Source organism: Carcharodon carcharias, chromosome 7, assembly GCF_017639515.1.
Source record: "Carcharodon carcharias isolate sCarCar2 chromosome 7, sCarCar2.pri, whole genome shotgun sequence".
NCBI lineage: Eukaryota > Metazoa > Chordata > Chondrichthyes > Lamniformes > Lamnidae > Carcharodon > Carcharodon carcharias.
In genome coordinates this window covers 160,387,245-160,405,998 of record NC_054473.1, presented here as the reverse complement: position 1 = coordinate 160,405,998, position 18,754 = coordinate 160,387,245, and the positions used below count along the sequence as shown (strand labels likewise).

The window sequence follows — 18,754 nt, the reverse complement described above, 5'->3', positions numbered from 1 at the left end:
TATGTTGTTCATATGCCTGACACCAGACTCCCATAGCAATTGTTCTACATGGAACTCAATCACAGCAGGAGACTCCAAGGAGGACAGAGGAAATGCTTCAAAGCATCCTTGCAGCAATCTCCACTGACTCATGGGTTACCAAAATGGAGAAGGATTATTTGGGAAGGTACTGAACACATTGAGAGACTTCAGCAGGAATATGCAGAGGCGAAGTTGAGATGTGGGAGAGGGCGCACAAACCTCCAAACAATCTCATCTGCCAAATGCTTCAAGCATTACCTGTCCTACATGTGGCAGAGTCAGCAGATCGTACATTGGACTTGTCAGCCAACTCAGAACCCTTCAAACCAGAGTGGAAGCCGGTTATCCTCCGACCAAGGGACTGCTTAAGAAGAAGACTATTCCACACAAAGTCATATTAAAAACTTCAAAATAATTGTACTCGGTGATTGATGTTGATTGATAAGTCTTGTTAACATTTTTTTAAAATGGTACTGGATACCTGTGTCAAAGTAGAAAATGTACACAAATCATAAAATGCACAATAAGAAAATGTTTGTAGGTTGATAAATGTTCTGAAATTCCTATTTGTAATAGTATTTGGCTGATGTGCCCAATATTACATGATGTGAAAAATGCTGCCATTTTGAAAGCTAGGTGAGACTTTAGCTCTTATTGGACCAATATGATGGTCTAGACTATCAGTCAGAAAGGTAATGTGTCCCCTCTAGGAAAAACAAAGTTCCTTAAAGCTCAGTTTTTTTCTGGGAATGCATGCAGGGTTTTGTGGAATAACTGGTGCAGCCCCTTGCGGAATCTCCGGTCCCTGACACTGTAAATAATGACATTACAGCAGCTGTTTGAAGCCAGGATCCAAAAAGCAAAGAAGGAGAAGTTACACCAGCGATAACCGATGACATTGCCCACCACGAAGGCGGCGACGGGGCTGAAGGATGCGGTGAAAATTAAAGTCAGGATAGCGATGGTTTTGGCGGCTTTAATGTCTGAAAAAGAGGGGCGCAGGGAGCCCAGGAAGTTCTCCACTTCGGTCAGGAACTTGCGCTTCTTGGAGTAGCGGCGAATGCTGCTGAATGACAACACGTTGATCGCCAGGGTACTCCCCAGAATGATGAAGTCGAAAGCAGGGAAGAGCAGCAGGATGTTCCAGCTGGACTGGAGGGAAGCCTGGGGCACGAAGGCATAGTTACACATCCGACTGCACTCGTTATATTCCAGAACAAAGCGGTCGCTGAAAAGTAGAGGGGCAGTGGCCAGCAGGAAGCCAGTAACCCAGGAGAGGAAGATAAGGAGGAACGTTCTCCTCCGGGTGATGACTGAGTCCTTGTGAAGAGGTTTCAGGATGGCCACACTCCGCTCCACCGTCAACAAGAAGATGGTGCTGATGGACACGAAGGTGCAGCCAGCGAACACCACGCCGACCAATTTGCAGGGCTGCCAGGGCCGGCCGCCCCCCGTAGCCGAATAGCCCTGGTACCAGACTGGGAGTGTGCCGCTCATCATCAAGGTGATCTCGGTGTAGACGGAGAAAGGGACCACCAGGAGCCCCACCATCAAGTCAGCCAGGGCTAAGGAGACTTTCAGATAGCCCTGAGGGGTCCGGAACTGCCTAGACCTGAGGAAAACTGTCACTGTGACGATGTTGCCCACAACCACCCCACATGTTAGGATGACCATGAAGGCGATCACCGGTATCCTGTTCAACAGACTGCAGCAACACCAGCTGCACATAGAGCCGGAACCGGTACCGTTTGTAGCGGGGGAGCACCTCTGGCTGGGGGACCCGGCACCTTCCGCCGTCAGGTTAATTAAGTAGTCTGGCATCACATTCGTTATAAGTTGAGTTCTTGGCCAAAAAAAACTGCTCGATGGCCTGCCCTCCTGTTGATCGGAGCACATTTACCTGCGAAAGGAGAGAGGTTCAGGTTAGTCGCCCTCACTAGAGATTGACTGTCCACGTTAGAGATCCCCAGCAAAACAACAGCAACTCAGATAGTGTGTGCCCCAGTGTCCTTAACATTAAGCTTGAGTAAAAAGAAAAGCACATCACACACACACACACACACACCTCAAACATACGTCCACTCACACGCACTATAACTCAATGCGAGGATACAAGATAATAATTCAACATTGGAATAGGGAAATGGAGAACATTAAAAAAGTAAAATAAAAATTACCAATTGCGACTGGTATTTAATGTTAGAGCCGTGCAAAAGATACGTTTGTTCATTGTAAGACGATCTATTTTATCAACCGCTTCCAAAAGCTATGATACTTTAGATGATTTAAATGAATATACCACATTATACTGCCAGTGGTGTATAGTCTTCGGCCAACAGAAAGGAAATAACGAATGAAAAACATAAATTTCCAGTGCTATGGTTTCATGATTTCAGCTAATGCTTCGTACACAGTACAGTCTCCCTCAGAAACAGGTGACAGCCCTGTTGCTATTATTGTAATTCTAAGTGTCAGAATAAGTGGTAAATGTTCACTTTTGTCACATACACTTGAAAGGATGAAATTTGCACGATTAAGGGGAAAGAGCGTAATTGGGTCCCTTCTGTGCTGTAAGGTTCTAAGATTCTATAATATCCCTAATCTGAAAAATACCCTCAGTTGCCTTTAACTGGCTTACAATTTCGTTTTTTTAAAGATTCTGAAAAATTTCTTCTCTCTCCAAATCAATAAAGATATTCAACTCTCTGAGAGCAATGTTTATAACCAGACTGTTATAGGTACCTACCTGTATGTGCAGTCAGTGCGATGGAGTGCCCGGTTACTATTAGCAGCCTGGTACGAGTGTAAAGCTCTGAGCACCCATGTCTCGGTGTTATTCCATGGTCGTTTCAAATGATTGCTGAACTCCGTCGTTCAAGCAGAACCGTGGGCTCTCCTCCAGTGACATTCCGTCTGACGTAAGTCAGCATCATTACGCGCAGTCTTTTGTCCATATAATAGACATTCCTCCCACAGGATAAGACACCTCTACTTCAAGGTAGACAACATACTGAAACAGCACGCTTCCGGCGTTACCATTTGGGGCAGCTTTCCACCGACTGTTCCTAAAGATGTAAATAGTTGACGGGACAAGGGCAAGAATTGCGAGAATCTGAATCTACTGGACATAGACCTTTGAATTCCTAATCTCGGTCCCCTACCTTGGTTGCCACTGCACTGTCTTGAAGTATTCGGTTAGTCAACGGTGGTTAGGTGCGTCCAGTTTAAAAGAACCCATCTTAAAAGATGATGTAACAATTGGCCATCAAGTAGGATCTCCGATGGCAAGACAATTCTGTCACAGACAGAATGTATTTATTTCTTACTGCCCGTAACCAGTATGTTTTGAATGGAAGAGTGTGTATTCCAATTAAATAATTCAGCAACAAGCTTTGGAGAGTTTAAAATAAAGGTGATGTATTCTCACAAACTTATCCCAACTTAATTCAACATCATTATTCAGACTCACACATGCAAGCACACACAAAGATCGGATATAGATGAAGATAGTGTACTTTTACAGATTATGGTTAATTCAACATCTGATTTATGATTTCTGGCCTCCCATGTGGCAGGCCTGTGACTTCTTGAATGGATTCAATGATTTAAAGTTGAAGCGAGGATCTTGTAAAGTGAAGGGTTCACAGCAGGTTGTCAGGTTTCTTATAGTCAAATATCTAGGAGATTGGCTCTCAGGTGAATTTTGAAACTGGAACAGGTTAAGTACTTTGGCTGCTTGATGACTTGCAGCTAGTTTCAGAGTCTGGTTCTCAGAATGGCTGACAATTGATGGTTCTTAAAAGACAAAGATGGCTGAATAATGATGTTGAATTAAATTGGGATAAGTTTGTGAGAATACATCACCTTCCTTATTTTAAACTCTCCAAAGCTTGTTGCTGAATGTCTGTAGCTGTTGTCTTGTCGGTGTTCTTTTGCCATCTGCTCAGGTCTCTTCTGGGTCTTGGGATAATAAAGGATCTCAGCATCTGACACCTGTTTCAGTCATATGGTCAACGGCAATGTCTACCCAGAATGGCCTAAAGCTAAAAGGCCATTGATATACAATAGGATATAGATGATGGTCTTTCAATTTAACTGGTGGATAACTGGTCTCTCCAGCTTTCCTTTATTGAATTGCAAACCTAGAGACAAAGAGTCCAAGAGTCCATTGACTCTGTGTTTTGAGTAAACATCAAAAATCGGCAAGTGTGAATTCCACTGATAACATTCATCTTGGTATATCCATTACAGCAGGAGGCCCCCACCCAAGGTTATTCATTTCAGAACTTTCCAGAATTTGATAATCTGTGTTGAATGAGCAAAGGTCACCTGATCCCTTGGCAGCCATTTTAACAGTTCATCAGTGTCCATTTTAAATAAATAAAACACAGTTCCAGAAGCTTCCATATGAGCAAAGTCCAGTTTAAAGTTATGAATATGACATGTCTTTATTGTGCATGACAATATTGTAATCACATGGCCTATCGACTGACCAGAAATAGCCCATTAGAAGCCCCATTATTAACTGATGTATTTAAGTACCATATATCCTTAACTCTGCTTCAATCCTCTGCTCCATTAATTTTGATATTTACTTCATTACCATTTGAGGCAATTTTTCAGCAAACCCTGCAGACCTTCTTGCAACTGATGGCAATGTTATCAGCTCCAGTTTCTCCAGAACTCTAACTCAGTTTGTACTGCCCAATGCTTTAGGATTTTGGGCTCCAAAATCAAGGCTGACACTTCAGTGCAGTACTGAAGGAGCACTGCTGGAGATGCCAACTTTTGGTTTAGACATTAAACTGAACTCCCATCTGCCTGCTTGGCTGGATGCAAAAGATACCATTGCACCATTTCAAAGAAGAGTTGAGTGTCCTGGCCTATTTTAATCCCTCAACCAACATCAGAAAAAATTGATTATCTGGTCATTATCATATTGCTGTTTTTGAGACTTTGCTAAGTGCAAATTGGCTGCCGTATTTCCCACATGGTATTTCCCACTTCAAATAAAAAGGAATTAATTGGTTGTAAAGCATTTTGAGACATTGGGTCTCAAATGAAAAGTGTTATGTAAATGCAAGTTTTTCTTTGTTTCTTTAGCATTTATGGATTCAAATATGGCAAAAAAACTGATAACTACAGAAATAATTGAAATAGTTGGATTCCTGATTTAAAAGAGAAGAGAAGAATGAAAACTTGGCTTCATGTTTTCAGGGTAGTAAATCAATTAATATGAATCCTGAAGAGGCTTAAAATTCAGGAAGGTTCTCATTCCTACTGTAGTATTCTAATTCACTTCATTGGAATTTTTTTTATTTCAAGTGCAACCTCCATTGAACTTCCTCCCCCAATTAAATAACAGTTTTGGTTTGTAATACCGCTCTTAGAGTGCACATTAAAAATCTTTTTTATTCATTGCCACTGCTGCCCTTCTCTGAAACATTAATTTCCATGATGCCAATGCCACTGATCCTCCAGCTACAATACTATAATGTCATTTTCCTCACTGACATTTGCATTAAGTGTGCAGTATTTGTCACTGGGCTGCCATAAATGAATGTTCCAGATTTTATTGGATTTTGTGAGAACAATTTACACATATTTCACAAGTAGGGAATATGGTATTAGTAATAAATGGAAGGTGATTTAGTGTTCAGAACAATGTCAGTCAAGAGAAAATTTGAAATTCCCTTTAAAGAAACATGATGTTAATTTTAAAAGGTCTAAGGGAATTATTTCATGTTTAAACACATGGCACAGTGATTCAACATAGATTGGTGCCATTTTGTATAAATTGACCTTGAGTATTGCTGAAAAGAAGAGAAATGCTTTCAAAGCTTTTTGTCTTACACTCATCAGGACAGATTCATACGAATACTAATTTTAAAGGGAACAACAATTTATACAGTATGAGAAGAGTGCTGATTGGTTGGCAAGTGAACTCTGATTGATAGAGGTGTTGAAATGGAGAATTTACCAGGAAATAGTTAACTGCCAAGCTTTTCTTTAAAATCAAACCAGATACGTCAATTCTGATTGGTCACAGCGTTGCCTCAGGGAATGAACCAGGAAATGGCTGTACCCCAAACTTTTGTTTCGTTGAAAAAGGCGCAATGTGTGAACATGCTCCTTCTGTCTTCAAAGGACAGGGTGCTGTTTGTGAATATATTGATCTTTCTCTAAGCAAAAATGCCTAACCTCTTTTTAATTTCAATAGACATGATTACTAACATTAAAATGCAATATTCATCCTGGCAATAGTTCATAGTACAGATGAAGATGCAATGGCATTTTTCAAATGAGGCAAGAAAATGCTGAATTTCATAAACATTGATCACATTAAGAACAGATCATCCGCAGAACTTTTAATAAATTCATAAGAGGTTCTAATTATTTTTCATAAGTATACAACTATATTTCCTGTAACACTCTACAGCATCCTTGATACAAGTTCTCCTTATCAGGCAGTTTATCTGGTCAATAGTATACGTCTCATTCCAACATCATCCATAGTTAGGATGTGTCTTTTGGAGTCCACTGTTTACAGCTTTTCACCATTTAGAAAGTACTCTTCTATCCTTTTTCAGTCCTTAGCAGATAACCTCACATTTGTCAAATCGAAATCCATTTTGCCAGCTTTGCACAGTTATTTAATAGGTGGAATTTTAAGTCGGTGGGATTTTACAATCCCACCGAAGTCAATGAGCTTTTGAATGGCTCGCTGCATTTTACAGTCCTAACCCTGCCCCCGCCGGGACGGGGCTGTAAAATTTGGTCCAATACCTTTTGGCAATGTTATGCTTTCATTTGCAATGCTCACAATACTGCCTATCTTTGTGTCATCAGCAAATTTGGATATGTGGCTCTCTAACATGACATCCAAGTCGTTAATAAACAGTGAATAACTGAGGTCCCACCAAGGAACTATGCAATGTCATTAGACACGGCTTGTCCCAATATTCAGCCCATGGTGTGTTCTAAGAAAAGCAGTGCACAGCTTGGGCATGATTTCATCTCATAATGATCTGCTACCACTTTGGCTATATCATTTAATATTCTATTTACTCTGTTGATTGCTTTCCTTGAGTAATGAGTGATATTGAGCAGTGAATCTACTTAATTCCTGAGATGTCTTTTAATGTCATTCTTATCTGTCATGACATAATTCATAGAGTACTTATGGTGCTTATTTTTCTGCTTTTATGTAGAGCCTTAAAATTGTCTGTATTACACTTCATCTTCCTTTGCCCCACTTCTACATTTTGTTAACTCGTTTTAGAGCTCCCAAACTGCCTCGGATTTCACTGTTAAAATAGATACTTTTTTTAACCATCAACATCCTGGCACAGAGCTTTTCACCCTAGGAACACAGATTTTGAACTTTGATGCAGAGCCACTATGTTTTTCTATACATTAACTTGAATAGATAAGTATGGGGGCCTGCGTCCAAATTCTTAATAATGCTCCCAGCACATGAAGCTATACACCAGGAGGGTTAATGCCAAAAATTTACCCCATCATAAATTAACAGATAATTGAGTTCCTAAATATCACGCATAAAATAGTCAAAATATGCAAAGAACTTCTCGAAGTTAAAAACATATCAATATATTATACAATATTTATGAATATCACTATTTCAAATCGAATTTACATTATTGCTAAGTGAATTTATTGGTACATAAAGGTACTGAGTTTCTAATTTGGCTTAATCAATTGTCATAGCTGAAGTTTTAAATTGTATCCATCACACTCTCTGTCCTCCGTTCAAGAAGCATTTCACCACCTTTAGAGTGAAGCAAGCTATTAAACTGCTGGCTTTATCTGTTTGTTGGCTTTGAATTATTCTGCCTAGATTATATTGCACAAAAATCCATAACATTTGTCTTGGGAAACTACTGAAAGTGAATTAGATGCATTGAGCATTATAGATGGAGTTCAGTGTCACAATGAATTCACTCTCCTTTATACAACTACAGATGCACAACTTCCCTAATTTACTGCACTTCATCCTTACTCAGTGTTGGTCAATTATATTCTGTGCATCTCCCAATACAATTATGCCTTCAGAAACTGTTACTATCACTGATAGGTGATGGGACGATTTTCACAAAATACTTCAGGCACTAAAGCGGAAAAGAGGTAGCTAAGATGAGAGTGGGGTGATTTTCACCAAATACGTTAGGGACTAAAGAGCTTAAGAGGAGGCCAAAATAGTGTCTGAAGCTGAAATGCCAGTTTAGCTTAAATTTAACACATCATGGTAAAGAGATTGAAGCTGGTGCTATGAGCCATCACCTGGTGACTTGTTTCATAGCTGATTGTCATTAAACTGCCCGTTGGCACTCACTAATGAGGCATTTTGATGGCTAGCGCTTCAACTAACTCCTAACAATTTTTAAAATGAATTTTATGGTATGTGGGCATCATTGGCTAGGCCAGCATTTATTGCCTGTCCCTCATTGCCCTTGAGAAGGCGATGTTGAGCTGCCTTCTTGAACCGTTGCAGTCCATGTGGTGTAGGTACACCCACAGTGCTGTTAGGGAAGGAGTTCCAAGATTATGATCCAGCGACAGTAAAGGAACCGCAATATATTTCCAAGTCAGAATGGTGAGTGGCTTGGAAGGGAACTTCCAGGTGGTGGTGTTCACACCTGTCTGCTACTCTTGTGCTTCTAGATGTGGTTGTGGGTTTAGAAGGTACTGTTTAAAAAGGCTTGGTGAGTTCTTGCAATGCATCTTGTAGATGGTACACACTGCTGCCACTGTGCATCGGTGGTGGAGTGAGTGAATGTTTGTAGATGTGGTGCCAATCAAGCGGGCTGCTTTGTCCTGGATGGTGTCAAGCTTCTTGAGTGTTGTTGCACTCATCCAGGCAAGTGGAGAGTATTCCATCATACTCCTGACTTGTGCCTTGTAGATGGTGAACAGGCTTTGTGGAGTCAGGAGGTGAGTTACTCGTCACACTATTCCTAGCCTCTGACCTGCTTTTGCAGCCACAGTATTTATATGGCTAGTCCAGTTCAGTTTCTAGTCATTGATAACCCTCAGGATGTTGATAGTGGGGGAATCAGCGATGGTTAGATTCTCTCTTGTTGGGTATGTTCATTGTTTGGCACTTGTGTGGTGCAAATGTTACTTGCCGCTTGTCAGACCAAGCCTGGATATTGTCCAGGTCTTGCTGCATTTGGACATGGACTGCTTCAGTATCTGGGGTGTCGCGAATGGTGCTGAACATTGTGCAATCATCAGCAAACATCCCCACTTCTGACTTTATGATGAAAGGAAGGTCATTGATAAAGAAGCTGAAGATGGCTGGGCCTAAGGCACTACCCTGAGGAACTCCTGCAATGATGTCCTGGAACTGAGATGATTGACCTCCAAAACCCACAACCATCTTCCTTTGTGCTAGGTATGACTCCAACCAGTGTAGAGTTTTTTTCCCTGGTTTCCATTGACTCCAGTTTTGCCAGGGGTTTTGATGCCACACTTGCTCAAATGCTGCCTTGATGTCAAGATCAGTCTCACCTCACTTCTGTAGTTCAGCTCTTTAGTCTATGTTTGAACCAAGGTTATAATGAGGTCAGAAGCTGAGCGGCACTGGCAGAAACCAATGTTAGTGAGTGTCAGTGAGCAGGTTATTGCTAAGCAATTGCCACTCGATAGCACCGTTGATGACCCCTTCCTTAACTTTACTGATGGTGGACAGTAAAGTAATGGGGCGGTAATTGGACGGGTTGGATTTGTGCTGCTTTTCGTGTACAGGGCATACCTGGGCAGTTTTCCACATTTCCAGGGAAATGCCAGTGTTGTAGCTGTACTGGAACCAACTGTTTCAGAATGAAAATGGCATTAATGTCAAAATCAAGCATTACTTGAAGGGGCGCTCACTACTTAAAGGAACACTCACCATTTCATGCTTGAGCTGTGAAGAGAACCTCTACAACATATTGGGAAACTTTTTGCTACACCATGTCAAGATTTCATCAACACTCAAGCAATATTTATCCTGGAAATCCTAAAATTTAGAAATCCTAAAAAGACTGAGTGCTGTGTTACTGTATCTTAGGGGATGTCTTATGAGTAACCAGGTGAAAGTGCATGCTTGGTCATGGGCATCTCACTAGGGCTCCCTTGGTCTGGCTGAGGACTTGAGGCCAGATGGAGAAGCACCAACTGCTACAGGAGATGGGGACAAGAGGACGAGGTGGCATTCTTCCCCACCCCAAAGATACAGGAAACCCCTCCACCATAGAACCTCCTCCACCAGATCCTCCAGTGCTGTGTATGATAACTTGTGCACCCTCTCCTGCAGTACCCGAGCAATCCAGCAACATGCTGCTGTGTGCCAGCTGGAGCATTCAACTCCTTCCGGTGGAAGTGGGTGCAAGAAGCCCACATATATATCCACAAAAATTACATCTAATTAGCATTTGAGTGCTGAACCTGCAGGTTTCTGTTTCATTCCTCCAGGCAGGGTCAAATTATGATAATCATTAATTAGCCTAAAAATGTCATACTAAACCTTCAAACAGACATTTCTTATTAATATGGCACCCAATTAGCATTTGTTTTCACCCTTTGCCCAAAATAACCCCCTCCCAGTCTCTATGTCATGACTTTTCCTTTGCTGCATTGTTGTCATACTCTGTTCTTTTCAGAGGAATGATTCAACAACAACAATTTATATTTATATAGTACCTTTAAAGTAAGGAAAAGTCCCAAGCAGCAATATAAAACAAAGTATGACACCCAGCCACATAAGGAGATATGGGGTTAGATGATCAAAAGCTTGGGCAAAGAAGAAGGTTTTAAGGAAAGTCTGAAAGGAGGAAAGTGAGGTAGAGAGGTGGAGAGGTGTAAGGAGGGTATTCCAGAGCTTGGTGCCTAGGAACCAATGATGGAACAATTAAACTGGGGATGCACAAGAGGCCAGAATTATATTCAGCCCTGATATCATAAGTATTCTGAGAGAAATAATTTTGAGCAGTATCAATCCATAGCACAACAATGCCTCTGGGGAGAATTTTACGCCCGTGGGCGGGCACGTGCCCAACTCGATTGGGCATAAAATCGCATGAGAAGACATCAGGTGAGTGTCCCGATGTCATCACACACAAACACACACACACACACAATATTTTGCTCGGCAGGCATGCGCAAAAGTCAAAAGCACGTCCGCCAACAATTAAGAGAGCAATTAAGCCCATTAATTTTTTTAATTCATTCATGGGATGTGGGATTTGCTGGCTGGGCCTTTATTTATTCCCCATCCCTAGTTGCCCTTGAGAAGCTGATGAGCTGCCGTCTTGAACCGCTGCAGTCCATATGGTGTAGGTACATCCACAGTGCAGTTAGGAAGGGAGTTCCAGGATTTTGACCCAGCGACAACAAAGGAGCGGCAATATATTTCCAAGTCAGGTTAGTGAGTGACTTAGAGGGGAACTTCCAGATGGTAGTGTTCCTATCTAAGTGCTGCCCTTGTCCTTCTAGATGGTATTGGTCATGGGTTTGGAAGGTGTTGTCGAAGGAGCCTTGGTGAATTCCTGCATTGCATCTCGTAGATGGTACACACTGCTGCTACTGTGCATTGGTGGCGGAGGGAGTGAATGTTTGTGGATGTGGTGTCAATCAAGCAAGCTGCTTTGTCCTGGACGGTGTCAAACTTCTTGAGTGTTGTGGGAGCTGCACTCATCCAGACAGGTGGGGAGTATTCCATCACACTTCTGACTTGTGCCTTGTAGATGGTGGACATGCTTTGGAGAGTCAGGAGGTGAGTTACCCGACACACTATCCCTATCCTCTGACCTGCTCTTGTAGCCACAGTATTTATATGGCTAGTCCAGTTCAGTTTCTGGTCAATGGTAAACCCCAGGATGTTGATAGTGGGGGTTTCAGTGATGGTAATGCCATTGAACGTCAAGGAGCGATGGTTGGATTCTCTGTTGTTGGAGATGTTCATTGCCTGGCACTTGTGTAGCGCGAATGATACTAACCACTTGTCAGCCCAAGCCTGGATATTGACCAGTTCTTGCTGCATTTGGACATGGACTGCAATTGTCTCCGATTTTTAGTGGCCCGTCCAACCTTACGGTTGGCGGACGGGCGAATCGGCCAGGTGGCCTTTGCATTTTTCATCAAACCCCATCCAAGGGTGGGATGAAATTTCCGATATGAAATAAAATTAAAATAAATATCTGTAGAGCGCATTTTATGAGTTATATTTTCAGGTGATTGACTGTGATGCATGGACATTTTTTTGTGGCTTTTTGAACCTATATTTTAATTCTTTTCAGGTCTGCAGCCCCCTGAGGCAGCTGCCTGCCTTTAGGGAGCTTTCTCGCAGCGTTCACCTGCACCCCCCAACTCAGGCAGCATTAAGCTTTTCAATGTGCGTTTCACACTAGCTGGCCGTTAATTGGCCAGCCAGTGTGAAATTACGGTTGGGGGCTGACCACGGTTCGGGGCCCATTTTCTGACTGCTCCCAGACCCACTGATCACGCGCGCCCGCCAAAGGTAAAATTCACGCCTCTGATTCCATGATTACCATTGATATCTGATTTCTCTGCAAATAAATTTCAAACTTTAGTCTATATATCCTCGTAAGATGCATTGCACTGATGTAGAAGTACTGACAAAGAGAGATTGGCACTATTTTCAGACTAGAATACCATTTGACACTGAGACCAATTTGTTCATTCTTCTTCACATTTTGATTCAATTTTAACAATTTTAGTAAAAAGGAAAGCTTGCAGAGGTGCAAAAGAAACATTTTCCATATGAATGTCAAAGACTTTGGGGCAAAGAGATGGTGCATTTTGCATATAAGCAGTTCAAATTGAAAGACGTCGCTCAAAAATTTTACTATGGGCGGAATATTCCCAGGTTTGCACTAAGTGCGGTAGCAGGTGGGTAAAACAACATTTTATCAGCCAGCTGCAATAGCAGATTTTCACGCCGCATCATCCCAAACCTGCTGCATTAATTACTCATTCCTGGGAAAAAGACCGTTTCCATGCCGGCGGGCTCTCATTGAGCTGCCATGCCATCATCGTGCCACCTCACCACACCTGGTGCCATATTTAAAGTCCAGCCGCACACATCTCAGTGCTTCCAGCGCAGGACTCCTGCAAGGAAGATATCCATGAAAGGCAAAAACATTGCAGCCCCCAGGTTTAATGATGTGCCACTGGAACAATTTTTGGATGCCGTGGAGGCCCACCGCAATGTCCTCTATCCCGGCTCTGGCTGCAGGATGAGCAGCGGTGTGATCAACCAGGCTTGGGAGGCAGTGGCAGCAGTGGTCAGTGCCAAAGCCCTTCAAAAGAGGACAGCCACCCAGTGCCGCAAGATGACAAATGATCTCCTCCGTTCCGCCAGGATAAATCACTTTTCTCAACACTCTCAACTCACACACTCACAAACGCATCACACATCCACAGGCACCTCACTCACTGCCAGTTCAAGAGACAACACCGTTCACACTCTCACACACACCTTCATTGTCCTCATCCCATCCATGGGACCACTCACCACCCACATATGCCAGGCATACTTATCATCTGACCCGCAGGCACTCTCTCCACCTCTATTCATGGAGGACAAGCTGGTACACAACAAGGGGGAAAGGTCGCAGACCGGTGGAGGAATGCCTGAAATCAAGGCCCTCACGGATTTTGAGAGCAGAGCCATCCAGCTGGCCGGTGGCGATCTGAACCAGTCCTGTGCTGACAGTGAGGTCAGCGATGCTGTACCAAGTGAGGATCCAGCAGTGCAACATCCATCATGCTGTGAGTGATGTGTCCTGTTTCACAGGCCACTGTCACGCACTAATTATCTCCCCTTGCTTTCGCAGGCTCATCTGGGAAACAGCCAATGGATTCCACGGCCCAGGGCCTCCAATCAAGCCCCGAAAAAACTTCTGAAGAGGAATCTGGAGGCACCCTCCCTGAAGTCCCGTCACAGTGCTCACCCACACCCTCCACCAGCACAGAGATACACACCTCGGTGGGACTGAGCTTTAGAGCAGCCCCAGGATCACAATCTGGTGAGCACATCGCACTATCTGATCCACAGCAGACGGTGGCAGGGAATTCCCAAGTGTTCGGCATTCAAAGGATGGCTAGAGGCCAGAAGTTTCCTGAGTCTGAGTCACATGGTGAGCCTCTGGACTCGGTCATGTTGCAGTTGCTGGAGCCGCAAAGGCAAGCTCGGGAACATCAGGAAGGGATGTCTGCTGCACTCCTCAGATTGCAAGGCATGATGGAGGAGTCCGTCCATCTTCAGGCTGAGGTGATAACACTGTCATGCCAACGCATTGAGGTCAACTCTGGTAGGATGGCAGCCACTGTGGAAACCTTGGTCCAGGAAGTCGCTCCTGCATTGCTGCGCGGGCTCAACTCCATCACTGATGCAATAGTTGCCTCAACAATGTGTATGCAAGAGGGGTGCCGGGCAGCTCAATCTCACTCCAGCTACCCCTTGTCCCCAAAGAGTCAGCCAGGGACCCTTGGGCAGCAATGATGAGGAGGATCAGCAGGTATACACTCCAGGGCCATCCATGCCGATGACTCTGGAAGTGTCCTGCCCATCCAAAACCCCTCTTCCTGTGACCTCAGCAGCTCCAGCTCCACAGGAAGAGGAGATTGCCATTGTCACACAGTAGGACCCGAAAGCAGACCCAGGCCCTCCAGGTCTTGGCCCTCTACAGAATGCCCGCCAAAGTCAACACAGACAGGGTGTAACAGTCAGGAGCCTGTCTGCACCTCTACTGTTGAGGTGTGGGGAGCACCAAGATATAGCGACAGGGTTAGGCAAGTTAAGAAGATGTAGTTGCACAGCCTGGGCACTGGTGTTAATCACTAGTACATCATGTTCATTATTGTCAATAAACTCCCAAGAATATCTCCCTACCTATGGCTCCTTGTTCTGATGAGTAGTGTTCATGTCACTCAGATGTGAAACCTTTCTGCACAAGATAAAGGCAGATATCTCAGTCCAGGGCCTCTTCCCTGTGCTTTGTGCAGCCTTCAGACCAAAGTGATGGTCCGGCCTCACACTCGCTGGAGATATTACTGATGCCTGCACTTTGACGGTGCTGGTCATTGCTGCCAGAATGTAGTGGGCAGGCATCACAGAGTTCCGTCATTCATTCTGTGTGCTCTCAGCACCTTTAGGGTGGGGCTGGCCCCCCATCGCGTTAGCATCTGTGACCAGTGACACTGTGCTCCTGAAGGGGTCAGGTGCTGAAAGTGGACAAATAAGCAGATGCTTTTAAAGTTTCATGGCTGCATCTCTATGATATGACCCTGATCATGGAGCGCAAGCGAGCTGTCCTCGGCCAGACATGACTCACAGGCTGTGAAGATCTATGGAGTGTCCTCACTGCATGTCGTCATCATCCTCCTGTAATCGAGCGACTATTAGGCCCTCAACAGCATCTCCATGACAGGAGCCTTATCACAGAGGGTATGTGCGCTGCCATAAGCCAGGCTGGAGTCAAACATTCATAGATCCAATATGAGCATCTATATTGTCTCCTCACTGCATGTTGTCATCATCCCCCACAAATCTAGCAACTGTGAGGGCCTCCCGAGCGTGCCTGCCTCATCTGGCCAGTGCAAGGGCCTCAGCCCCATCACATCACCATCAATGCCCTCCTCACCCTCATCCCCATTGGCGGCATTCTCACTGGAGGAGACCTCCGGCTCCTCCATCTCCTCTTCAGCTAACTCCTCATCCCGTTGCAGCACCAGGTTGTAAAGAGCGCAGCAGATGATGACAATACTTGATACTCTCTATGGACTATATTGCAGGGCTCCACCAGACCAGTCCAGGCACCAGAACCTCATTTTCAGCATCCTGATGGTCTGCTCCACCAAGTTGCGAGTTGCAGCATGAGCCTCATTATAGCATCACTCTGCTGCAGTCTGAGGCTGCCGCACAGATGTCATCAGCCATGTTCTCTGCAGGTAGCCCTTGCACCTGAGGATCCATTCCTGCAGCTTCTGTGGATCCTGGAAGATGTCAGGGATCTGTGACTGACTGAGAATTTAGGAGTCATGCACATTCCCTGGAAACCATGTGCAGACCTGCAGAATTGCACTTGTGGTGGCTGCATACCAGCTGCACATTCAGTGAATGGAATCCCTTGTGGTTGACAAAGTTGACTGCGTGTTGCGATGGAGATCTGAGTACAGTCAATGGCACCCTGCACCTGTGGGAAACCCAAGATCTGGGCAAATCCAATTGCCCTTGCATCCTGGCTTTCCTGGTCCCAGGCAAAATGCACAAAGCTGTGTGCCCTCGCAAAGGTGGCACCCATGACCTCATGGATGCAGTTGTGTGTGGAGCTTGTGATATCCCACAGAGGTCACCTGTGGAGCTCTGAAAGGGTTCACTGGTGTAAAAATTGAGCACTGCAGTCACTTACATGGCCACTGGCAATGGATGCCCTCCATGTCACCATGGCGCCAAATCCTGAAGTACCTGGCGGATGAGACCAACCAGTTCTCTAGACATGTGCTGACTTTGATGACCCTGATTCGTGGTCATCTGAAGGTATGAAAGACCCTGGGTCTAGCTAGACGTCGGCCAGTGACCGCTCGCTATGGGTCTTCAGCAGTGTGTGCCAGATCTCCAGCCGCCCCTTTTACCAAAGGGTGTTGCGCCTCCCTCTGCCCAACCAGGCACCTCAGTCACTCTGTTCTCCTTCATCTCAGCTCTCTGTACGCCACAAGGCATATAGCTAGCTCACCAGGTTCCATGATCCTGATGTACTCCTCCTGCAGGATGAAAGAGAGAGAAGATTGGGTTAGCATGGGTGTACTAAGAACCTCTCTTAGTTCAGTCTGAAGGCCCCTTAATGCATCCCAGAGAGTGCTGGCAACCACTTTGATGGCCAGAGTTTAGTGCGCTGCATGGCAGCCCAAAAACCCATCCACCTCTGCCCCACTCCACACAACCGATTCGTGGCAGCTTTGCCCATTGGACTGCACACTGTGCTCTCAGCTCAGGCACAGGCATTCTCCTTACCTGCACTTCAAGGCTGCATTGTTAGCTTGACCAAGGGAGAGACTGGTCCAAACCAGGATGATGACATTGCAAGGGGCTTTGAGCTCCTCCATCAGTGACTGATTGATGGCCAGCTTTAGCAAGGAGATTATATAACATACCCAGTTGTCCAATTGTTCTGCAGTCCATTAAAACACGTATTACTTTGTAATCTGTGCCCAAGGGGTAAAAAGCTCTGGAGCACTTGGTGGCATTTTGATGCCTCTGCATTGCTTGAGTGGGCAGAGAAGCTAGAGGCCCAACTCCAATCTTATCAATGTGGCTGCGCCTGAACTGTCTCAGCTGCAGAGGAATGGTCACTTTGTACAAGGTTTCCCTAATGCGTGGCTGCTTCCCTTGCCCACCCCCTACCACCCAGCATGTGATTGTGCGCTACCTTCAACCGCAGGGCAGCCACAGGGTAGCCCTTGCCCACCCCACAAACCACCCCAACCCCAACAACGTGCCTCAACCTTGAAGTCCAACAGGCGATCCGGGCGAGCACGCCGCAATGTTACTGTGTACTCACCTCCTCAAAGTGCAGCCCATGACAGGGGAACTTGCAAGTGGTGGTGTTCACATGTGTCTGCAGCCCTTGTCCTTCTAGGTGATAAGAGATTATGGGTTTGGAAGGTGCTGTCAAAGGTGCCTTTGCGAATCACTGCAATGCATCTTGTAGATGATACACACTGCTGCCACTGTGTGTTGGTGATGAGAGGAGTGAATGTTTCAGGTGGTTGATGGGGTGCCAATAAAATGGGCTGCTTTGTCTTGGATGGTGTTGAACTTCATGAGTTTGTTGGTGCTGCACTCATCCAGGCAAATGGAGAGTATTCCATTACATTTCTGACATTCTGTAGATGGTGGACAGGCTTTGGGGAGTCAGGAGGTGAGTTACTCACCATAGAATTCCCAACCTCTGACCTGCTGTTGTAGCCACAGTATTTATATGGCTGGTCCAGTTCAGTTTCTGGTCAATGGTAACCCCCAGGATGTTGATAGTGGGGAATTCAGTGATGGTAATGCCGTTGAACATCAAGGGGAGTGGTTAGATTTTCTCCTGTTGGAGATAGTCATTGTCTGGCACTTGGGTGGAGTAAATGCTACTTGCCATTTATGAGCCCAAACCTGAATGTTGCCCAAGTGATGCCGCATATGGACACAGACTGCTTTAGTATCTGAGGAGTCGCAAACAGTGCTGAACATTGTGCAAACATCAACAAATAATCCTACTTCTGACCTTATGATGGAGGGAATTTTTCCTAAAGTATGGTGCCCTGTTTTGCTGAACCACTGTTTTACACCTTCATGTTTTAAATCTTTAAGAAGCATCTTGGAACATTTTGTAGCCTGACCTGGGATGCCTCTTCCCAGTGGGAATACTGGATCCCGAGCCCAGCCTAACCTGCTCTTAAGGTCAATGAAGTGAGAACTCCCAAATTAGGGTACCCCACTCCCTATCCTGACACACTTTGCATTAATGGGTTGTTTGGTAGTGGAGTATAACTCACAGAAAGTATTATGCTATTCATGTGAACTACAGCTCCTGGAATAAATTAACATCTGATAGTTATAAAAAGCAGAGGTGTGAGCTGCATGAACAAAGAATAATGGATAGATCAGCAATTGGGCTTCCTGTCATATTTTCCTCTACTTATTTTGTCTATGTAATCCAGA

The 18,754-nt window shown here is 44.7% G+C and overlaps 1 protein-coding gene across 1 annotated transcript; it reads right to left on the bottom strand.

Moving 5' to 3' along the window:
* Positions 1-753: 753 nt before the first annotated feature.
* On the bottom strand, positions 754-1,749 carry LOC121280067 (adenosine receptor A3-like). Its single transcript, XM_041191695.1, has one exon. The coding sequence runs from the start codon at positions 1,747-1,749 to the stop codon at positions 754-756; it is 996 nt and encodes a 331-aa protein (XP_041047629.1).
* Positions 1,750-18,754: the final 17,005 nt, after the last annotated feature.